Raw genomic sequence first — 25,006 nt, 5'->3', positions numbered from 1 at the left:
TTTTAATATGCTTGCTTTATGAAAAACATAATGAATACTCTGAAAACGTCTTAAAAACATTTAAAGTTTAATTTATTCTTACTGCATTCTTAAATTCCCTAAGATTCAAAGTGAAGTTATGTGTTAAATTTGATTTGGATATATTTCTTGTAATTATCCTTTTTTAAAATGCCTTGTCACATTTCCTCTCAACTGTTATGTTTCTAATCTTAAAAGTTTCATTGATTAGATTGGGGCCAGGGCAGGGTTGATAGGGGAGAAGCCAAATGAAAATCTTGGACTTTTCATAGCTCAGGCCTAAGAGCAGTGTGATTACATGATGAGAGAATGACATGGATCTTGGTAATTTCATGGTGTTTCAGAATCAAAAGTTTTGATTTGTTTCTTTATTGAATAATATGTTCAAGGCTCTTAGATTTTTCAGATTTGTTATCACTGATCATTTGCAGCAATGTTTACTACTTTATTCTCTGTCTCTACTTATGTTTATGTGACACATATTTTGATTATGGAAGTTTAAAAAATGATGAGTAGGAGGATAATACATTTCTTGACTAGGAAAAATTAGGAGTTACAATAGATAAGAAATGAATGAGGAAAATAAATGAATGAGAGGAGGAAGAAAGAAGAAAAATTAATGGGCCTACCATTTACTTGGCTTTGAAAATCATTTTGTGTAATGGTTTTGGTGGCCTAAGGCAGAAACAGCTAACATGGCAGTCTGAGTTTCGTAGGTAGTGATTCACTTTGGATTATTATATTCTCAGTGGTTGTTACTTGAAGTGCTTATGATGGCCACTGGGTGAGCTAAGAACTAGGTGTTCCAATCTTTCTTTTAGTGACATTATGGAAGAAAGTTAGTATGGGATGTTACTAACCTGAACTAAGGGTAATTCTCTTCCACCAAACCAAAATAGACCTGTTTCATAAGGTCAAAGTTGGTTGATTATCATTATTGTTATAATACTGAATATGTATAAGTACTGGACTCTTTAAAAATTAACTCATTTAATTCTCAAAGCAATGCTGTAAGGTATGAAGGAACAAATGCAGAGCTCAAGGAACTTTTTCAGCTTTAAATTGAAAAGCTAAGATTTGAACTCAGGTCTGCCTGAATCCAAAGCTAGTGAGTGCTCTTTCCACTCTGCTGCTTTGCTTTAATTTATAGAAGAATCTTCATAAAGAAATCTTTTTTTTCCCCCTGTGTGTGTGTGTGTGTGTGTGTGTGTGTGTTGCGGGGGGGGGGGGGAGGATTATCTGTAAATCTTTAGCTTTTTTCAAATGCCAGGGCTTCTCTGAGAGTATATATGTGAAACGGTTGTTGTGAATAAAGGTTTTTTTTGTGTGTGTGGTATTACTTATATTTACCAGCTTGTAAAAATACTCAATCCTTTGTGCCCTATTTCCCCGTGTTTTTTCAGAGACTCAGAAATTCATTTAACCTCGGTTAAACCTCACTGCTGACTAACATAGACCTATGTTTCAGGGAAGCAGCCCCTGACAACTACCAGGTTTTACAGTTCACCCTCCATATCCGTGGGTTCTGCCTCTGCAGATTCAACCAACCTCAGATCAGAAATATCTGGGGAAAAAATTGTGGAGAGTTCCAAAAAGCAAAACTTGAGATTGTCATTTGGCAGCCGTTTATATAGGGTTTACATTGTGTTGGGTATTGTAAGTAATCTAGAGATGATTTAAAGTATACAGAAAAATGTACATAGGTTATAGGCTATTTTATATAAAGGACTTGAGCATCCACGGAATTTCGTATCCAAGGGGTCCTGGAACAAATCCCCCATGGATACTGAGGGACAGTTATACTTTATTAATTTTTGTCAGTAATGCCCAGTTGGGCTTTTCTGGTGGCTCAGTGATAAAGGATCTGCCTGCCAACACAGGAGAAGTAGGTTCAATCCCTGGATCGGGAAGATCGCCTGGAAAAGAAGATGGCAACTCACTCCAGTATTCTTTCCTGGGAAATCCCATGGACAGAGGGGCCTGGTGGGCTACAGTCCTTGGGTTCGCAAGAGTCAGACACGAGTTAGTGACTAAACAACAACAATGCCTAATTACTAAGCCCAGCAATATAGGTAAAGTGAGACCTAGACCCTTTTTACCATGCCTCTACTTTATTTTCTCTTGAGAGATTAAAATGAAAAATTAGCAACCTCTCTCCTCAGTTCACATGTTTTATGGCTAAGAGAGTACATTCTTTCTAAAAGATTTTATAGGGACCAACAATTGATTTCATTCTGCAATTTATTGTTATAGCACTTGAGCTTAAGTACCTAAGGCAATATTTGTTTAAAACTCTGTAAGGACTTTCAGGGTACTGAATCTTTGACTTAACTATTTAGGAAATGGTACAGAATAGTACAGCAGTAATAGCAGAATATAAAACAACATTTAAGAATATTTTGCTGCCTTTATGGTTTAGCTTATGAGAAGAATAAGATGTCTTTAAAGCTTTCTTTTCTGATCCTTTTATTTTTTAAACTGTGGAACTTAGCGTAGATGTTCATAGTCAGAAAAGCTTTTGTGATAGACAGTATAAAAATTGAGAACTGGGCTAAAGATTTTTAACTTTATTCACACATTTCTGTTACAAATCAGTTCATAATACTTCCCCCCTCACCACCATTTTTTATGAACTATGTTCCAACAAGTAATTTGATTGTTGACACCTGGCCCTTTTACTATTTCCCTGTTTTATTTATTCTTGAGAGGTCCTTATATAAATATTGAAAGCTTGAAAGAAACAAAACTATGTTCCAGCAATGTTGGCTTTATCTGGAGTCTTGTACTTCACTTGCACATTTAATATGTGTAATGGTTTTTTAAATGAAATCATTCTAGGTACAGTGATTGTACAACCAGAGCCAGTGCTGAATGAAGACAAAGATGATTTTAAAGGGCCTGAATTTAGAAGCAGAAGTAAAATGAAAACTGAAAATCTCAAAAAACGCGGAGGTAAATACAAGTGAAAATGAAAACATGAGTTTAAATTGCTGTTTATGACCATATTGGAAAATCTGATGTGCTTACTAAAAATACCTCCACTTTTCTGCCCATTGTTTTTTAAAAGCACTACTTAAAAATAACTTCTGTTTCTTTCTGAGCTCTGAAGCAGAAAAGGTTAAACACCATTGATTAAAATACCTTTGCCTTCAGTGGCTATTAAGTTATCTCAAGAAGCTTAGTATTTCCTTCTTACACATGTTAGTTCTGAAATGCTTACATGCCAGAATACCATGTGTTCCCTCTCACATGAAAGAATTTTAGATTTGGACAAAGTCTTCCACGTGGCCTTCAGATAACTTTAGACATATCTAAAACATTGTTTCATAGAGTGATGGACATCTGCTTTAGTGTCACCTTGAGTGCTTATATTAAAAATGCAATTCCCTTGACTCCACTCATGACAATTTAGAATTTCTGGGGATGATGTCAAGACCCTGGTCCAGTTTGTTGTTATGTGCATTAAAGTCAGACATCTGTTGGCTTAAGGATATCAGTGTAGATATGCATAGAAAGGAGAAGGGAACTAGAGCTAGGGACCTTCCCTTCATCTGTCTCAGTCACCTCTTCCTTTGTCTGTCCACCCTCACTTATACACACAACCATTGGCTAGTCATCTGTAGAAAGTGAGCATGAGGAAGATTCATTTAAAAATTCACTGCAGTGAAGTTTGTGTCCTACTTGTTTGTGTGTGAGTTTAAAGTAGTGCCTGTATGTATTTTTGGGGCATATTAACAGAGCTAGAATCCGTTATGATAGAAAGAATGAGTCTCTAAAAGATAGAAATGACACAAAATTTCTAAATAGGAGTGTAACGGAAGCCTGTCTGTTTAATATTTATCATTTTAATTGTGAAATTATAGAGTAGTTCTTATTTTGCTGAAATTTTGTGTAGATTTTATTCCAGTGCTATATGATATCTTGGTGGTACCAGTAAAATATATCTGTACAGTAGTATATCGTATTAGATGTGTGTATAAATATATATGTAAATTTTCAGATTGAATTCATTATGTTTAGAGATCAAGAAAATGTAGTTTAGTCTTTTGTCCACCAGGGGGTGTTCTACCTCTTTCAAGCATAAGGAAGATTTTTTGAGACTAATTCATAGTTGGGAAACTGCCATAGCAGCAACAGAGCTCACCAAAGCTAAGTAGTAGTCTTTAAAATACGAGAATCATCAAGTAGAAGATGATGATAAGGACCAGCAGTAAGAGTTTTCTTTCTTCTTATTTCTGATTATGGATCCTCTAGGAAGACAGATAACTAAGTATACTGTGCTGTGTCAAAATTAATATCTAGTGGTGTCTTTTGGGGAGGGACTCTGGAGTAGTCAGTGCCTCAGATATGGATAATGGCTAAAAGGAGAATAAAAAAGAGCTACAATTATTGGGGAGGGTGATTTCAGTGCTAATTTACTATGCTGCTGGTATTTGGTCTGAGCTGATACGTCTGTGGAACATTTTATTGAGTGTTCTGTGTAAGGATGTTTATATTGTGCTTAAGGGAATATGTGTGTTTATAGCCATATGATAGCTAAATCTTTCTTGTTAATTTTTGTCTTAATAATTTGCTACATCTTTAAGCTGTTGGAAATCACACAGGATTTTAACTATTTTTACCTATATACACATGTGTGAATGAACTAGTGATACAAGGTACTGAACTGTTAGTTAATATTCAAACTTCCTAGGAAGTTAGTTCTAAAATTGAAGTCTAATTTAGGAAACTGTCAAGAAGGTAAACTTTATACATAAAATAGTCTTATAATGATTTGAAACAAAATTAAATGCAAAGATATTGACCATTTAAGGAGCCATTGTTTTTTTTTTAATACCATAGCCGATTTTGACATCCTTTCCCTAGTTCACTTGTTAGAAAACATATTTTACATTTAATTTTTCTATATGACAGAATAATTCTCTCCTTAAGATTGATAAAATGTATTGAGGTCAGAAATGAAAGTGCCTCTTTTCCATTTATATGCTGTATTATAACCATTATGATATTTCATAGCTAAAAAAATAAAACATACATCCATAGAAACAAGTATGTCTAGTAAAGTACCACTTAAACAGTTTACAATATTTGCTTCAGATCTCATTTAAATAAAGTATTGGTTTATTCCTATTTCCTCTTCTTTTTCACTTCAGGTTGTGATTATTTGAAGTTTGTGTGCATATGTGCTGTTTGCATGCATGTTTTTATATTTTTTTTACCTAATTTTGCTCAAAAAGTATTTGTTTTTCATTTAAAAATATACAAAGTAGTATCTGTAGATATCCTTTTGCAACATTTTTTATTCAATTTTGATTTTGAAATGTATTCATATCAGTAAATGTATAATCAGTTTTTTACGTTTCACTGTTCTATAGAATTCAGTTATATAATTAAATCACTATCCATTTCCTAAATGTGAAATTATTTCTAATTTTTTGTTTTCAAATTTTTCCCAATTGCTAGTTAGTACTTCAGTGAATATCTTTTATGATTCTTTATGCACATTTGGGGAAAATTCTCCATTGGATCACCTAGCTTTTTAAAATTCTTGAGTTATATATATGCAAAAGCATAAAGAATATGCTTAATATTATCTAACATTGGATGAACATTCAGACTCTAGCTTTTCATTACTTTGTTAGCTTACATGAATGTAATCATTATTTGATATGAAAACACACTGTAAATTTATTTGTGTTTAAAGTACAGAATATATGAATACTCACAATCAAATGCTAATCCAGGATGGTATGATTTAAAATAAAATATAAGCAGCTTTATAGAGTGTGATGGTGCCCTTATACTTCAGTTAACCTTTTTTAACTTCTGCAAGTAAAAATATTTGTGCTGATACTTGGGTCCCTGGTGCTTTGGACCTTAAAACTAATAATAACACAAAATAGAAATTTAAAAGGTGAGAAATACATGTGTTGTTTTGTCTTTTTGTTAGTGATAGAGACAATTTTTTTTCCTTTTTTTTATTTAAGTCTTAGTCCCCCCCCCCCCACCTTTTTTTTTTCCTTCAGTGAATGCAGGCATTTTCACTGGCCTCTTTTGAGTCATATTCTGCCATCTTATTTGGGTAAGAGTTGTTTGCACATCAGAGTCACCTGTAAAACTTTCAGTGGGTTAGGGATGGGAATGGCTGTCCCTCTTTTTAAAAGATTCTTTGTCTGATTCAAATTTTCAGTTCAGATTGTGAAGCACTGTATAGAACTAGAGATGAGGGTGAGGCAAAAGTTCCTTTTATTCTTGTGTAGGTTATCTTCAATCTGTTTTTCTACAGAAACCGTGGCATGGGGCTCTGTCAAAACCCAGCCATTCTGAGGTTTTCCTGCCAAGATAGATATAACTGCAAATCTTATTTGTCCATATTTGGAAATAGTGGATAGTGCTGATATGGACTTGACAATGGAGTAAATATAGAAAAAAGGCAGGTTAATGGGGATTGTGGATAGCATTGAAGGGACTCTGAGGAAGGAAATTGGTAACATAAAGTTGTCAGGTTTTTACATATTTTTGAAAGGATCTGTATAGAAAATTCCATTTTGAGAATAAAAATTTTATGGCATACCTAACTAAAGTATAGGGTTCCAAAAGAATCTATTCTATGTATTTCACTTGCTTCTCCATTCTTTAAGAACTGATGCTGAATTTATTTGTGAAGCAGTAGCAAAATGAAAAGAGCTCTTGATACCTATTTTTAGAACTTCTTTTATGGAATCTCTTCATGTTATATCAAGTTGTTGTGAGAAATAGGGTCTGCATCTGTAAAAGGGAACAAGGTAGCTCTGCAATTTGTCAAGGCTGTCATGTTTTTAGTAAGTCCATAAAATTATTAACCTTTTTATTTGTATCCAAAATGTCATTTTCCCAAGGATTATGAAGTATTTAATTTTCAATTTGAATGTTGGAAAATGCTAACTAAAATATATGTCTTTTTATATGTGTGTCTATGTGTGAATAATGGTCACTCTTTTCTTCTAGAAGATGGGCTTCATGGGATTGTGAGCTGTACAGCTTGTGGACAACAGGTCAATCATTTTCAAAAAGATTCCATTTATAGACATCCTTCACTGCAAGTACTTATTTGTAAGGTATGTAATGATCTGTTGATAATTCCACAGATATCTGAATGCTTAACATGTGTCAGACTTTTGATGCAGTGATGAAAATGGAAATGGTTTCTGCCATTGGAGGGCATATACTGGTAGTGGGGAAGACAGCCATGAAAGGGCCAATAAGTGCTACGATAGGGGGGATACTGTGTACTTTGGGAACACATGAGAAGCCATTGTAATTTGAAGTTGATATATAATGGAGATGATACAGCTGATGTCTGAAATATAAATAGGAATTAGCTTGGTAAAGTGGGATTGGTTCAGTATATTTTAGGCCAGAGGCAACATGATATTCAAAGACTCATAGGTGAGGGACAATGTGGTGTGTTGGAGAATTGCAGAGTATATGTGTATGCACACATATGTTTTATAACCTTTTCTCTTTACATACTCTAATTACTCAAATCTAAATTCTCCATGTAGAGTAGTGTTTTGATTTAATTTGGAGATTGTAGATTTAAAAAAAAATATTTTATATGTATTGAAGATAATTTTAACAGTCTATGTAAACTTTTTTATAAGTAATACCTTAGAATTAATTTTAAATATCTACTTTATCAAGCATATCATTTCCCTAACTCATGTTACTGCTAAATTAATCCTGTAGTAGTTTGTTTCCCAGTAAAATATCTACTTGAATTGTAGGGGCAGACCAGACTTTACTTAATTAGAGTTCCATTTGTAGATCTTGCATGAATTTTTGATAGATGTAGACCAACTGAGCGACTTCACTTTCCCTTTTCACTTTCATGCATTGGAGAAGGAAATAGCAGCCCACTCCAGTGTTCTTGCCTGGAGAATCCCAGAGATGGGGGAGCCTGGTGGACTGCCGTCTGTAGGGTCGCACAGAGTCAGACACGGCTGAAGTGACTTAGCAGCAGCAGCAGACCAACTTAAGCTAAATTTACTGCCTAAGAGGCAGTAATTTGTGTCCTTCCTTTTCTTGAATTCAGTTCAGTCAGGCTTCTAGTTTTAAATTGTGACAGCTGAATTTTGCATCTATTGGATTTGTAATGTGCATTCCTTTCTTCTTGTATATGTGATTGTTTTTTTTTTCAAAGGCCAGTCTGTTGAGCCCAGGTCAGTAATCAGTAGTTGTTATCAGTGGTCATGGAACCTTCCCTTTTCTTCTATTCCAGTGAGAAGGAATTTAAAGTCAGTCAGATTTGGATTTGAATATCAGTTTTGCCTTTGTAATTGTATGACTTTTGGAGATTTATTTACATATTAATGAACCAAAGCCTTGTCTCTCAAATTGGGCAGTAATAGTGCCTATCTTACACAGTAGGTATTGGAGATTTAAAGATAGCATAGAGCAGAAAAGGATACTATTGCTAAGCTCTACACACAGTAGCTGTTTATATATGATGACTATTAAATTAGTATTAAGTAACAACAAACCTAATATATTTTTATGTAGATCTTTGGTAGCTAGCCATATGAGATCAGAAATTTGCCTTAAAAATCTTCTATCAATTTTTATATAAGGAACAGTGGTACTTGATGATATAGAAGTCTGTTTTAATTTCTTAAGCTATTCCTGTGTCTCTAAAGTACTAGTTGGGGTGGTACAGTGTTTTTGTTTTGATTCTCTAAAACACACATACACATACACACATAGATGCATTCCCATTACTTTTTTAATGACTTAAAAATGAAGGTTTTCTCCTTTATGAATATTAAAAGTTTTGAATAAATTTCCCCTTTCTCTCTCTTTTTTTAATAGAATTGCTTTAAATATTACATGAGTGATGATATTAGCCGTGACTCAGATGGAATGGATGAACAGTGTAGGTAGGTAATAAATCAAGATGAACTAAAATTCAGTGTTGTCTACTTGAGGGAAAATTCTTATATAGTCTGTTATTAAATCTTTTTTTTTGTGGTATCATCATTGATATCTTCAATGGAAGGTTGTTCTTTTCCACATAGCCCTTGATTTATATCTTAATTTTCTAACAAAGAATAAGTAAATTACCTAAATTACTTTGCTATTAAAATTGTTGGCAAGAAATTTTAATTGGTTTAGTACTATAAAGATTTAAAATGAGTTTCATGTTTGAATAATATTTTAATCTTTAAATAATTGCAGATGGTGTGCAGAAGGTGGAAACTTAATTTGTTGTGACTTTTGCCATAATGCCTTCTGTAAGAAGTGCATTCTTCGCAACCTTGGTCGAAAGGAGCTGTCTACAATAATGGATGAAAACAACCAATGGTATTGCTACATTTGCCACCCAGAGCCTTTGTTGGACTTGGTCACGGCATGTAACAGCGTATTTGAAAACTTAGAACAGTTGTTGCAACAAAATAAGAAGAAGATAAAAGTTGACAATGAAAAGACTAGTAAAGTATATGAGCATGCACCCAGATTTTCTCCAAAGAAAAACAGTTCAAATTGTAATGGAGAAGAAAAGAAGTTAGATGATTCATATTCTGGTTCTGTAACCTACTCTTATTCAGCACTAATTGTGCCCAAGGACATGATTAAGAAGGCAAAAAAACTGATTGAGACTACTGCCAACATGAATTCCAGTTACATTAAATTTTTGAAGCAGGCAACAGATAATTCAGAAATCAATTCTGCTACAAAGTTACGTCAGCTTAAGGCTTTTAAGTCTGTGTTGGCTGATATCAAGAAAGCTCATCTTGCATTAGAAGAAGATTTGAATTCAGAGATTCAAGCTTTGGATGCTGTAAACAAAGAGAAAAATACCGAAGAGCATAAAGTCATAGATGCTAAGTCTGAAACAAAAGTAAGAAAAGGAGAAAAACCTTGTGTTTTGGAAAGGAAGGATATTTCAAAATCAGAAGGTAAACTGTCAAGAAAGCAGGTAGATAGTGAGCATATAGGTCAGAGTGTTGCAGTAGAGGAACAAAGAGCACATAAAAATGCCAGTACTGAACATAAGAAATCTGATAAAAAAGAACCTCAGTATGAACCTACTAACACTGCCGAAGACTTAGACATGGATATTGTGTCTGTTCCTTCCTCAGTTCCAGAAGACATTTTTGAAAATCTTGAGACTGCTATGGAAGTTCAGAGTTCATCAGAGTATCAGGGAGATGGAAACAGTGGAACTGAACAAGAACTGGAGACTTCTATAAAATTAAATATTACTTCAAAAGACAACAGAGGAGGTATTAAATCAAAAACAACAGCTAAAGTAACAAAAGAATTATATGTTAAACTCACCCCTGTTTCCCTTTCTATTTCCCCAATTAAAGGTGCTGATTGTCAGGAAGTTCCACAAGATAAAGATAGCTATAAAAGTTCTTGTCTGAACCCTAAGCCAGAGAACTGTGAACTTGAACAGGAAAAGAATGATAATGAGCATTTGGCTAAAAGTGAAGTTCCGTTACTTTCAGAAGAATCTGATCTTCGAAGATCCCCGCGTGTAAAGACTACACCTTTGAGGCGACAGACAGAAACCAACCGTACAACATCTAATTCAGATGAAGAAAATAATGAAACAGTGAAGGAGCAACAAAAACTTACAGTTCCAATGAGAAAAAAGGATAAGCGGAATTCTTCTGACAGTGCTATAGATAATCCTAAACCTAATAAATTGCCTAAATCTAAGCAGTCAGAGATTGTGGATCACATTTCAGATTCTGAAGAAATGCTGGCAATCCTCAAAGACGTGCCCAGTATGAGTCACAGTTCTTCAGATACTGATATTAATGAACCTCATACAAATAACAAGAAGACTTTTTACTCAGAGATTCAAAGAGGGAAAGATGATAAAAGAAAAAGGAAACGAAAAAGTTCTACTTCTGGCTCAGATTTTGATATTAAGAAAGGTAAATCAGTTAAAAAGTCTATAATTTCTAAAAAGAAACGGCAAAACCAGTCTGAATCTTCTAATTATGACTCAGAATTAGAAAAAGAGATAAAGAGAATGAGTAAAATTGGGACTGCCAGAACAACCAAAAAAAGAGTTCCAAATAAAGAAGATTATGATTCTTCTGAAGATGAAAAACACAACAAACAAGGAATGGATAATCAAGGTCATAAAAGTTTGAGGACTGCACAGGAAGGATCATCTGATGATGCTGAAAGGAAACAAGAGAGAGAGAATTTCTCTTCAGCAGAAGGCACAGTTGATAAAGACAAGACCAACATGGAATTGAGAGATTGCCTCTCTAAGAAGCAGCAGCCTGATGTTTCCTCAGAGAGTGCTGATAAGCTTTGTTCTGGGAAAGAGGAGAGTTTTAATTCTCCAGAAGATAAAAAGTTTGCTGAATCTAAAGGAAAGAGTAAGCACCAGCGAACCAGAATGTGTAAGAAAATACTGGGTGGCTTATGTGATGTTGCTGAGAAGTTCTCAGAGAAAGAACAGAGTGATGAATCCTCTGAAGATGATAACGAGCAGAGCAAAAAGGAAATTGAAGAAAAAGAAAAGAAGACTGCAGACTTGAGTGAAAAAGTGATGGAACAAGAGTATGAATCATCATCTGATACTACTGAGAAATTACCTGAGGGAGAAGAAATTTGTCACTTTCCTAAAAGGATAAAACAAAATAAGAGCTCAGCTGATGGGGAAAAGAAATGCAAAAAAAGAAAAGATAAAGCTTCTAAAAAGAAGGGTGAATTATCTGATAATTCTGAGAAGTTACCAGGGAAAAGAGAAAGTTGTGATTCTTCAGAAGATAAGAGGAGTAAGAATGGAACATCGAGTAGAGAGAAGAAAAGGTTCAACTTGCCTGAAAAGAGTTCGAGGAAGAGACAGGATTGTTCATCATCTGATACTGAAAAATATTCCATGAAGGAAGATGGCTGTGATTTTTCTGATAAGAGACCAAAAAGAATAGAATTAAGGGAAAGAAGGAATTTAAATTCAAATAGAAATAGCAAGGAAGTACAAAGTGGCTCATCATCTTCTGATGTTGAGGAAAGTTCTGAAGATAATAAAAACCTGAAGAAACAAAGAACTTCAGCTAAAAAGAAGGCAGGCAGTATGAAGGAGAAAATGAGAAACTCCTTGAGAACAAGCACTAAAAGGAAGCAGGCTGACATTACTTCCTCATCTTCTTCTGATATAGGAGATGATGATCAGAAATCTGTAGGTGAGGGGAGCAGTGATGAGCAGAAAATTAAGCCTGTGACTGAAAATTTAGTGCTGTCGTCACATACTGGATTTTGTCAATCTTCAGGTATGGGAAAACAAATAGAAAATTTATACTTTTCCCCTCTTGAATAACTACATTGTTTATTTTCTCTGTAGTCAGCCAAATGCAAGGTTACTTATTGTGTAGAAAAACACCATTTAAAAAAATTTTAGAGATTTTCTAGAACCTCTTTCTCCAATTTCTTTTGTCACCATTGGGAGGTATTTGAAACATTATTAGTGTTCTGTATCATGTGTACCAAATTTGTTGGGTAAATTTCTTTATTAATGTTTAATGCTTTTCTTTGGAGTAATGAAAAGTAATTTATGAAGGAAAATCAGACTGTTGATAGTAGTTCAGTGGACATTTACTCATGTAATGGAGATGAGTGCTTGTTATGAGTATGACATGTTATGTGAAAGTTTTAACTGCTTTGCCATGCATCTGACATTTTTTTTTAAATTTAATTGGAGGCTAATTACTTTACAATATTATGGTGGTTTTTGCCATATATTCACATGAATCAGCCCTGATTTTTAAATTGGGCACATTAACTTTGTGTCTATGAAATCCTCTGAAAAATTTAAATTTACTTTATTGAAACCTGTTGCTGATGCTCATCATTTTTTTTCTAATAACATGAACAGATGTTTCCATTTTTAACATTAACAAAATAAAAAAAGAAAAAACTCCAGAAAGTACATGGATTACTCTACCCTGATGAGATAGAGCACTAGGACAATAAGGGTATGGGTCAATGATACCCCTCAAAAAATTAAAAATATTTATCATTATGGCAGTTCTTTAAAAAATAGTTGTATAATAAATGTACGCTTGTTGCTCTTATTGTCTTTTTTTAAGTCAATAAAACCTGTCAGTTAACCAAGGACACTTCAAATTTATTTAAAAATTTTTGTGAAGGAGATTGCACTTACTATTGTGTTCCAGCAGAACATACGAACATTTACATGTAAGAGGAATAAGCAGTTCAGATTAGATATTGCTGCCAAGTAAACTTTGGTACCACCTTACAAAATTTTTAATTTTGAGAATTTCTTAGATTTTTAAATTGCATATGAGATTGTGAATTTGTATTCAAAATATAATATAATGGTTACTTTGATATCAATTCAATGTTTTGGTTATCAGGTAGGTTGAAAAAACTCTCATTAGGATTAGAGTGTGGGAATAATAAATTACATGGAGTATTCTCATTTGCAAATTCTAGACTGTTGGACTAATCAAACTTTGTAAAACTGATTTCCATGACAAAACAGCTTCCCTAGTGAAATCTGCATGTTTGATTTCAGATACTAATTTTCGTCTCCCCAAATCTCACTTGACACATATGAGAGTTTCTATGAGAATTACAATTCTCATGCTTAGAACTGTTAATAACTATTTTAATAAGTAATATGCATTGATTAGGTCTTAATAAGAGATGGCAACATATGGCTAATACTTAAGAGGGTTCATTTCCCTTTTATCGTGTTTATATCCAGAAAAGCCTTGAGAATTCTGCACTTCAGGCAAGATGCCAGTCTCTCAACTGTTGGAAGGAATAAAATTTGTTGTTCAAATTTTCTTCACTCTGGGTATTTCTTGGACTGATTATACTTTTAGATGTAGAAAAGGAGGACAAATTTGCTAGGGAATGAACTCATCTAACAATTGGACATTGTCAACTATACTTCAATAAAAAATTAAAATAAATAAAAATTGGACTTTGTTGGTAGAAATACTTAGTCAGAAAAAAATATTCAGGGAATTGCAAATAAGCACTATGTTAAAAGCACTGATTTCCAAGATAAGTTTGGGTGTGAGTCAATGATAGTGGCATTCCTTAAGAATTTGCTTGCCTGTATACAAAGCATGCTAAATTTATCTATTCTCCTAATACATCAGCTTAATTCAGGTGACAATTTTTATGAGCTCTTAAAAAGCCTACCCTGCTCCCATGAATTTAGAGGATTCCTATTTATTCAGCAATAGTTGGGAATCTATTACAGTGTACACCATTTTCTAGTTGGTCTCGGGAATGGCATGACTAACTATGATGAGGAACATGGTCCTAGGAGATTGCAGTCCAGTGAGCAAGATAGACATAGATAAGTCATTATTTGTTTTAAAAAAAAGAATACCAGGAGAAAGATGTAAAACTAAAATGAGTCTGTGTGATAAATAGTAGGTGAGCCAGTTATCCAGATATTGGAGGAAGACTTAAAAGAACAGATAGTATTTGAACTCAGATTTGAAGGATGGGTCAAATTTTCAAAGATGTGGTAAGGAGGAACAGCAGTAATATCGCTAGTAATATTTAATTTGAGGATTGAACTGTTTGAATGAAGTATTTATTGTGAGTTTGCTAAGGTTAATTGGAAGATTTACTTTTGTCTTTCTACAGTTAGCATATTTCTATCCTGCACCTGTAGGTATCTGTGTTCCTAGTGAATTTTTTTCTTCAACATTTTCTCCCAGTATTTTTTTATGAAAAAATGTTAAATATATGGAGGAATTTCTGCTGTTAACATTGTACTATATTTGCTTTATCACATACTTTAATTTATATATCCTATCTATCCATCAATGAACCTAACTTTTGCCCCCTCTTTTATTTTGAAATAATTATAAATTCACAGGAAGTTGAAAGAAAGTATACAGAAGGTCTTGGATGTCTTTCATTAATTTCCTCCAATGGTATCAATCTTTCATAATTATAGTACAGTGTCATAACCAGGAAACTGATGATTTATTCAGATTTCATCAGTTTTACATGCACTCCTTCATTTGTGTGTATGTGTGGTTGTGTGTGTGTAAGTATAATTCTGCGCAAAATTTGTATCATGTGTAGCTTTGTATAGCTACCACAACAACCAATATATTGAACTGTTTCATTACCACAAGGTTCCCTTGTGCTACCTCTATACACACTTCCTTCCATATCCCCATTCTTAACCTGTGGCAACTGTTAATCTGATTTCCATCTCTGTAATTCTGTTATTTTGAGATGGAATCATGAAGTGTATAGCCTTTCGAAATTGTCTTTCTTCACTCAGTGTTATTAATGCCCTTGAAATTTTTGATGCATTTGAATAATTCTCCCTGATTACTTCAGCATTTATAGTGTTAACTAGGGTACAGTGTTTGTTTCTGAGGCAAAATTTATATCCAATGAAATGTACAAATTTTCTTAATCTCTTTATGCTGCTGCTGCTGCTGCTGCTAAGTCGCTTCAGTCATGTCCGACTCTGTGCGACCCCATAGACGGCAGCCCACCAGGCTCCTCTGTCCCTGGGATTCTCCAGGCAAGAATACTGGAGTGGGTTGCCATTTCATTTTCCAATGCATGCATGCATGCTAAGTCGCTTCAGTCATGTCTGACTCTGTGCGACCCCATGGACAGCATCCCACCAGGCTCCTCTGTCCACGGGATTCTTCAGGCAAGAAAACTGGAGTGGGTTGCCATTTCCTTCTCCTAATCACTCTATAGTTTTAATCAAAAGATAGAAATGTTACTTTTTGTAAGGAAATAAGTTTTACTGTACTTTAATATATCTCTGGGTGATTCTACCCATGAGCACCATACAAATTCAAGTATATTTTACAAATTCAAGTATCACCAAGTATTGGTAGCATTTTAAAAAATTCTTCAATGATACAGAAAAAGTTAGACATCTGTTAACTTTAAATGGGTCAGTACAAAGCCTACTTCAGTGAGAAACTTATGCTAATATGATGGTGAATGATAAAATATTTGTTACTAGGAAGGATTGAGTTTTAAAATTCTTGTGCTGTGGGAAGAAACTTTGAAATATATAAGATCCAACTATTTATTATTTTGCTGCTGACACTTCTTAAATTCCACATTGTACTTTCCTTATAAATTATTTTTATTCATGTTTTGGATCCCAGAGCATAGTTTAGGACTCACTAGTTATTTTAAAGGTTTTGGCTTTCAGTTTTATTTTACATGATTTTACTTATGTAGATAATTTTAAGTACACTTTTATTCCCTCAAGGAGACGAAGCCTTATCTAAATCAGTGCCTGTCACAGTGGATGATGACGACGATGACAATGATCCTGAAAATAGGTATGATTCCGTCTGTAAGGACCTTAAAAAGATTATAACACACCCTAGGCATGGGCACAAAGAGCAGCATCGGAATCGCAAGCAAGTTGTACAAACCAGGAGTGCCAGCTTTAGAAAGACTAACTCGCAGTCTTCCTCCATGTTTCAAAGAAAGGCCAAAAAAATGGGGTAACTCTGAAACCTTAAGAGAAAATAAATATAAATATCAACACATCCAGCATAGGGTGTGTTATAAATACAACACTGTCAATTTTTATGTTTCATGTAAACTGTGATAAGTTTTTGAGAATATTTTAATTTTGACAGATTATTTATTAGTGAAAGTGAATCATGTCTCAAAAATTGTTGACAGCAGAAATCTCTATCCTCAATATTGATTATTGTTTTAAATTGCCATCCAATGTGATGATCCTATTCATTAAAACCTGTTCAAAGTGAAAAAAGGAGACTGGTCAGATGATTAAGAAATTGCTTTCAAAATAAGTATCTATTTGCACAGTGTCTAGACTGATTTAGATTTTAACAGCTTTTCAAATAAAATAGAAGTAGACAGTTTGATAGTGTTAACATTAATAATACTTATATAATAGGTTTAAATGTGAACATTGTAGTCTGTACAGATTGACTTAACTAAGGGATAGCAGGGAGAAGAAAAAAAATAAAGATACACCCATATCTTAGCAATGAGGAATAAAGAAAGTAGAGATATTCAAAAATTTATGTTTTTTATATATCTTTTAAACCCTTCCTGAACTAGAAGATCCCACATACTCATAATCTTCATGGAGACAGTGTGGTGTAATGGATGGAATTTGGGGATAATGGGCATAAGATTATCTGACTTCTAGTTCTGACTTTTCTGTGTGATCTTGGAAAAGTGATTTTTGCCACAATTTTCTGTTTTCTAAAATGAAAAGATTGGATGAAATGTTCTCTGATCAATTCTGGCACCAAAAATATATGATAGACTTGAGATTTTACTATAGAGTACAATATTAATATCCATTTATTCCTAATAGTAAGCTCTAATAACTAAGAAAGCATGAAGATAAACATTAATTTTTGTGTCATAATTTTGTAAGGAATTAACTGAGTTATTAAAAGCTATGGGGCCAGCTGTCACTATAGTTTTGTTATGTCTTGTTGTTGCTGACAGGTTTTTCTGTTTCAAAGATCAGCATTCTCCTAATTACTAGGACAGCATTTTTATTAAGGTGAATGAACAATAATTTTTATTTTGTAGTTTTGAATAGAGCTTCAGCTCAGTTGCTCAGTCGTGTCCGACTCTTTGCGACCCCATGAATCGCAGCACGCCAGGCCTCCCTTTCCATCACCAATTCCCGGAGTCCACCCAAACCCATGTCCATGGAGTTGGTGATGCCATCCAACCATCTCATCCTCTGTCGTCCCCTTCTCCTCCTGCCCTCAATCTTTCCCAGCATCAGGGTCTTTTCAAATGAGTCAGCTTTCCGTATCAGGTGGCCAAAGTATTAGAGTTTTAGCTTCAACATCAGTCCTTCCAGTGAATACCCAGGACTGATCTCCTTTAGGATGGACTGGTTGGATCTCCTTGCAGTCCAAGGGACTCTCAAGAGTCTTCTCCAACACCACAGTTCAAAAGCATCAATTCTTCTGTGCTCAGCTTTCTTTACAGTCCAACCCTCACATCCATACATGACCACTGGAAAAACCGTAGCCTTGACTAGATGGACCTTTGTTGACAAAGTAATGTCTCTCTGCTTTTTAATATGCTGTCTAGGTTGGTCATAACTTTCCTTCCAAGGAGTAAGCGTCTTTTAATTTCATGGCTGCAGTCACCATCTGCAGTGATTTTGGAGCCCCCCCAAATAAAGTCTGCCACTGTTTCCACTGTTTCCCCATCTATTTCCCATGAAGTGATGGGACCAGATGCCATGATCTTCATTTTCTGAATGTTGAGCTTTAAGCCATTTTTTTCACTCTCCTCTTTCATTAAGAGGCTCTTCAGTTCTTCTCCACTTTCTGCCATAAGGGTGGTGTCATCTGCATATCTGAGGTTATTGATATTTCTCCCAGCAATCTTGATTCTAGCTTGTGCTTCCTCCAGCCCAGCGTTTCTCATGATGTACTCTGCATATAAGTTAAATAAGCAAGGTGACAATATACAGCCTTGTCATACTCCTTTTCCTATTTGGAACCAGTCTGTTGTTCCACGTCCAGTTCTAACTGTTGCTTCCTGACCTGCATATAGGTTTCTCAAGAGAAGGTCAGGTGATCTGGTATTCCCATCTCTTTCAGAATTTTCCACAGTTTCTTGTGATCCACACAGTCACACGGCTTTGGCATAGTCAATAAAGAAGAAGTAGATGTTTTTCTGGAACTCTCTTGCTTTTTTGATGATCCAGCAGGTGTTGGCAGTTTGATCTCTGGTTTCTTTACCTTTTCTAAAACCAGCTTGAACATCTTGAAGTTCATGGTTCATATATTGCCAAAGCCTGGCTTGGAGCATTTTGAGCATTACTTTGCTAGAGTGTGAGATGAGTGCAATTGTGTGGTACTTTGAGCATTCTTTGGCATTGCCTTTCTTTGGGATTGGAATGAAAACTGACCTTTTCCAGTCCTGAGGCCACTGCTGTGTTTTCCAAATTTGCTGACACTGAGTGCAGCACTTTCACAGTATCATCTTTCAGGATTTGAAATAACTCAGCTGGAATTCCATCACCTCCACTAGCTTTGTTCTAGTGGAGATTAGTCATAGATAAACTCAGGTGCTGTCATCTGCTTATTTTTTGATTAAACATATATATCCAGTTTTTTTCAAATTTCATTAAATTTTATGTTACAGGCATTTAAATTTTATTCTTTTTTAGCATGCTTTAATTCCTCTTCATTTATTTATGTTATTTGTTTTCTTGTAAATTATATGGTCTCAAATGTTATTGAAAGGCTAATAATGTTTAAAACTTGCTATATCCTAATTTACTTATGGGTTATGAACCTTAATTTCATATTTAACCACCAAATAAGTGTTATTAGGGTGCAGTAATTTTTGTGTTAGAGCTTGTCAAAATATAAGTATACTTTTTATCTTTAAAGTTACTTGATCATATCTCTCTGTAACTGGCAGGTATTTTATTGAAAGGCATCTTTAATTCCATCGTTTATTTGTGATTAAAAAAGTACAACCATGTTGAGTACTTTCAAGAATTTTATTTTGAGCATGTTTTTCTTTATATCCAGTTTAGTGTACTTTTATAAAATATGCCATTAATAACTTGTTTCATATGCAGTATACCAAAGAGGTATCTAATACCCATGTGTTATCTAATGATGGGGATATAATACCTTTTAAAATTATTTTAGTATAGACAGTGTACTTGAGCATATTTGAATATGTGCTAAGCAAGTTTTAAAAGTTTGCTTTTCAGATCATGAGAACGTCTTGGAGTTATTTTTTACCTTTTACATTTTTGAGTTGGATATATTTTAATAGACAGCATATTGTAATGATGTATAAATTTGTACACAATTGTGTATAAATTTCATATGCTTTGCCTTTTTAGCAGTATTGTAACACATTTTTACTGTTGATATTTATGGACAGGTAAATAGTGTATTAATGCAAATAGTTAATTATTTGGATGCAATAAATGTCTGTAAAACTTTTCTCTTGTTCAAGCATTTAATTTTTATTATAATCGCTCTTTTCATGAGAGTTGAAACAATTTGGTAGAACCAAGATATGCAAGCTAGTTTGTAGTCAACTAAGTTTTGATATTTCTGAAATTGAGGAAGTGAATACTTTATAATTCTTTAAACATATGTTGTTATATATAACATATATATTTACCTATGTGTGTGAAAATTTTATGACAGATTTCATTACAATTTATCATTTTCATTTTAAAGTCATAATAGGTTTTGAGGTAATTTAAAGAACTTAGTCTTGTCCTGAATATTTTAGTAGGTGTGAATAAATAAGTTTGTTATTTTAGCATGCTATTATGTAGTATCATTCGTATTTGAAAGTAAATGTATGCTATTGTGAGATAGAGTGGTCTAACTTGTAAAATAATTTCTATTTAATTACCTTTAGTAAACAGTGATAAAAATTATAGGTTGAGCAGCAGTTTAACTTTTATAATTTTTGTTTCAGGTTTTTTGAAAAAATATAAATAGACTAACTTTATATTTTGAATTTGTATAACAATTTAATTCAGATTTTATAACAGGCTTTATATACTTTTTGGAAGGGAAAATGATATCAGTTTGTCAGATTATTTAAATTATACATGTAATTTTAAGGTCATTTATTTGAATTGTCCATTATGTTAATGTTTCCTTTCAAATATCTGTTTTGTTTTAAATTGATTCTTTCATTAAAAGGATATTTAATGTTTATTTTAATACCTGCACTGTGAATTAGCCTCAGTCATAACATAGTAGTGTATTTAAGTTCAGTAGTGATGGTGTTGAGGATTATTAAATCAGGTTTTTCTTCAGAGGTTGCATGTTAAACTATCACTGAAGAATCCAGCCCCTCCAGAAGTATTCAGAATATTCTTTATTTGTAATTTTTACAGGGTGTGGAAAATATTTAAAACTGAGCTTTTAAAGAAAAAAACTAGATTGTCAGAATTTTTCCTAAATCTGCAATTTTAAAAATCCAAACTTAGCTTAAATTGAGGCTTTTTATATGTATATCCTTTATGGCCACACATATTAATATTTACTTTATAGTAGAAAAATGCTTAGTTAGGTTGACTAATATTGCATAGTTTTTCTCATAATTTCTGTCTCAGTGGGGCTAATTTTTTTTCATAGAAGCGAAATTTGATGTGGAGATTGCTTAAAGAAATTGCCCATTGTTAATAGAATTTGTGGGACTACGTTGTAGCCTTTGTTTTCCAGTTGTTATATCATTTGGTACTACTTTGCTTTTCAGACTGGAAAACATACAAATGATTATTTTTTTCCCCTACTAGTTTGGTGTATTCTGTTGATGCAGGCTCTGTGCTATTAATCAAGCATATTTTTGGAAGTGATTAATGAATGATTCCTGGATGTTTTTCATTCTAATAAAGATATTTGATGATTGTTTACTTGGTTTCAGCAAAGATTATTGGCTTGAATATATGTCAAGTCCCTTTGACATATGACTTTGGTTTCTTAAGCACGTTTACAAGTGTTCATCTTCTATATATGTCTTTAGCTGTTTTTTACAAATTTGCTAAACTGCAATAATTTTTTTCTGTGAATTTTTTTTCATATTTGATTTGCAAAATTGATTTAGGTTTCACTGAGCTTTAAAAAGAAACATAGGTTTTAAATGAGTATTTTACTTGTTTCATGTTTGAATAAGGGTTTTAAATATCTGGCAATTTTAAGGCAATTTTTTTTCAATTTCCTTTGTCTTTCCAGTGCAGGTAAGTATTGTAAGTCAAGTATAATACAGGTGATCTAGCCACTAGATATAATCTACCTGAGATATAAACATTATGTTCAGCCTTTTCCCACTATTTTCTATTGTTTGGTGATAGTAGGACTTTGAGAAAATGAGAAAAAGCTCCCATCCCCACTCCCCAAAAAAGAGAGTGTTTTGAGTTTCTAGGGTGAGCAAAAAAGGTTGATTTTTATGACTATATAGTCTTTGGATTTTGAAAATAAAATTAAGGCAAATTCTTTTTTTTTCAAATTCTTTGATTTTACTTTTCAAGTATTAAATATTAAAAAATTGAACTAGTTCTTTAGTATGATCAAATTTCCTAAATTAATATCAATGTTAATAAATTTCTTATTAAAATTTTCTCTAAAATTGGCTTAGATTTTTACATAAAATCAGGGAATACACATTTTGTAATTTGAGCCCATGCATAAATTGTTAATAAACTTTGAGTTCTTAATTTCATACAGCTTTTATCTTTCTACTCCTAAGATTTTTTAAAAAGTTATTTGATACTAATTTTCAGTAAACGGTGATGTTTTTTATTAAGTGCAAACATTATAGAACATGTGACTAAAATATTTCAAGGTGGTGTTTGGCTTTTTGGTTATTTAGTGACTTCATCATTATCTCATGAATAGCACTCTCTTCATTATGCCTTGGTTATATTTTTTTCATAGAAAGGGTCATATCAAGATACTGGGTTGGTCAAAAAGTTCATTCAAGTTTAACCCAGTATCAATTTTGGAGCCTTCCCTGGTGGTCCAGTGATTAGGACTCTGTTTCCACTGCAGTGGAGTTGGATTTGATCCAAGCTTAGCCAAGTGACCAAAAAAAAAAACCAAAAACTAATTTTGAACCAGAGTTTAAAAAAATACTAATACAGATTTTGAAGATGAGGAATTCCTTTGTAGTTTTATGCAGTGTTTATCTTTTATTCTCAACCTGAAGTATATAATACTTGTTAAAACAAAGTGTCCCTCCATACTAGAGGGTTATGTGTCCCTCACCCTGTTCTCAAAAAAATTTTTATTGTGAGAAATTTTATTTATTCAACATTTTTGACTGTAGTTATTTGAATTGTTTTATAGATCAACCTTTTATATATGGTGTATTGTTTTAGTATTACATTTACTTAGTTGTTTTTTATCTCTAAAACTATAATCTTATTCAGAATTCTCTGTTTTAACTATTCTTTTATGATATTATGCACAGAATGCAAAAAAATTAATTTGTCACCTTTGTGTATGGAGCCACACTATTTTGGCTTTCTAAAAATGTGGTTTCATTTAGTAATTTTCTTCAACCCTGTTTTCAGAATCTCTTGAAAGATAAAGACAGTAGATTGTTGGGGATATCTGAAATGGTCTATCAGTATTTTAGCGATAGTGCATACTAGGTGAAAGATGTTTACAACTCTTTTTTTAAAAATCTTTAAAAATGAAAGCTTGAATTCTTTCATTTCTAAATACATAATCTTAAAAATCAATGAAATACAGATATCTTTAAGAATGTGACTTTAGTGTATTGCCCTAAGCACTCATTAATTAGCACAGTAGCAATGAATGAGTAGAGAATATAGGACTAACATAGTAAAATTAGTAGCAGATTGGGATTTAGGAGCTTAGATTGTACTTCTGGCTTTGCCACTTACTAGCTTTGTTTCTTTGGCCAAGTCATTTCCCCTTTTTAAGCCTGTTTCCTCATCTGTGAAATGACAAACTTGGACTCTGAGGTCCTTTCTTCAGCTCTAATATTTTGTGTTGCTTTTGTAATGACTGTTTCTCTAAAATTCCCTGGTGGAAGAGATTCTCTTGATTATTCTTTTTTTAAGAAACTGAGTATTTTGAATTATCGATTTTTCTACCAGCCAAGAGGTGGTTTACTTTCTTTTCCTGTTTGAGTGCTTAAACAAGAGGCATTACTGATTTCCTTTCTAGGAAGGATCAGAATTACTAAAGGCTTTCTTGTCTCGCTTGCTCTCTGTGTGATTGCTCATTTGTCTTTGCATTGTTGGCCTCATTCCTTATTTTATTTTTGCTTTATTTTAGTAGCTGATGGTGCAAGGATAATAAGGCATTATCTTATCTTGGTATTCATTATGTGATTTAGCTTGTTTGAGTTTTGAGGTTCTATTACTCTTTCATGCTACCACTTCTGATCATTGTTTGTGGGTTTTTATCCTCCTTTCCATATTGTTTTGCTTTCTTCCCCTCTCCTTTCCTTCCCTTTCAGGAAAATGGAGAAGTGGCTCCATTACTTCTGGTTCTGCCAGGTTTTCTGCCACAAGTTTGGCACAACTAGTGCCTCTGATGCTTCTGGTAGAGTTGTGACTGCTTTGAATGCTGTACCTGCCCCAAGATGTAATGCTGAGCATTGAGATTCTAGGGGCAGTACCTTGTTGCCTGGATGATTTTCTCAGAAACATCCTGGAAAACCTCAAGAAAGGAAACTTCAGAGCAAACAGAATCAACTAGGAATCATGACTATACATCCATCACATGCATTCCAGCATGGGTCCAGCTGAGGCCTCCAAAATGACCCTTTCCCAGCCTGAGCTGGTTCTCAAGTGATGATGTCCTTGAAGTTTCTGTGACCCGTGACTCAAGAGTTAATGTAGTGGAGTTTCCCTTGAAGAATCTCACTGCAGGCTTTGTAGATGGGACACATCTCACCTCAACATGTTTGAATACTCAGGTTGAAGGTCAGCCTCAGCACTTAGGTCTTTCAAATTAAGTTCTAACTTTGAGTTGTATGTTATGTGATGGGCTAATTGTATGATACATTAAGTCTTTGACCTATTGGACGTGAGCCATCAGTCATTATTTATGCAAAATTATTTTACTTTATTATTCTTTTTAGGGCTTAATGTATATGGGTATTCATTAGGCTTTCTTTTGCTCAAAAGGGCAAATCTAAAACATCTTAGTGAGGTAAAGCTTAGGGAATCTCCATTATTCTGTATAACTTTCAGTTTGGAGAAAAATGAGCATTCACTTCTAAAGTGTCTGTGATTGTTCTGTATATTATGACTTTATTGAGGGTTGTTGATAAATCAAGTAATTCTTCAGTGTGTGGATCTCATTTCATTTTTTATGATTTATTGTGTGATTTTTCATGTGGTATAGAATCTTATTATCTTACATATTTTATGTTAGTTTCCTCATGACAGCCTAGAACTTTAGTATTTATAAGTTTACATGTTTTGACTTTTCATTTAGTAGACTAATTAGGAATCTAG

General features: G+C 33.5%; 1 protein-coding gene across 18 annotated transcripts in view; it reads left to right on the top strand.

Annotated features, from left to right (window-relative positions):
* ATRX (ATRX chromatin remodeler) overlaps nt 1-25,006 on the top strand; it is a 276,097-nt gene that overhangs the window by 100,410 nt on the left and 150,681 nt on the right. For 3 of the 18 annotated variants that reach the window (XM_070291866.1, XM_070291858.1, XM_070291867.1), the window contains 4 exons: nt 7,006-7,115; nt 8,866-8,933; nt 9,232-12,296; nt 16,271-16,343. In XM_070291866.1, coding sequence (XP_070147967.1) covers nt 7,006-7,115; nt 8,866-8,933; nt 9,232-12,296; nt 16,271-16,343 — 3,316 coding nt within the window. Of the gene's footprint in view, nt 1-2,856; nt 2,971-7,005; nt 7,116-8,865; nt 8,934-9,231; nt 12,297-16,270; nt 16,344-25,006 lie in introns of all 18 variants that reach the window. The other 15 variants (XM_070291855.1, XM_070291863.1, XM_070291865.1 and 12 more) reach the window with 8 other exon arrangements.

Source organism: Ovis canadensis, chromosome X (assembly GCF_042477335.2).
Source record: "Ovis canadensis isolate MfBH-ARS-UI-01 breed Bighorn chromosome X, ARS-UI_OviCan_v2, whole genome shotgun sequence".
Taxonomy (NCBI): Eukaryota; Metazoa; Chordata; class Mammalia; order Artiodactyla; family Bovidae; genus Ovis; species Ovis canadensis.
Note: the sequence above shows the minus strand (reverse complement) of the source record. Positions and strands in the feature narration are given on the sequence as shown.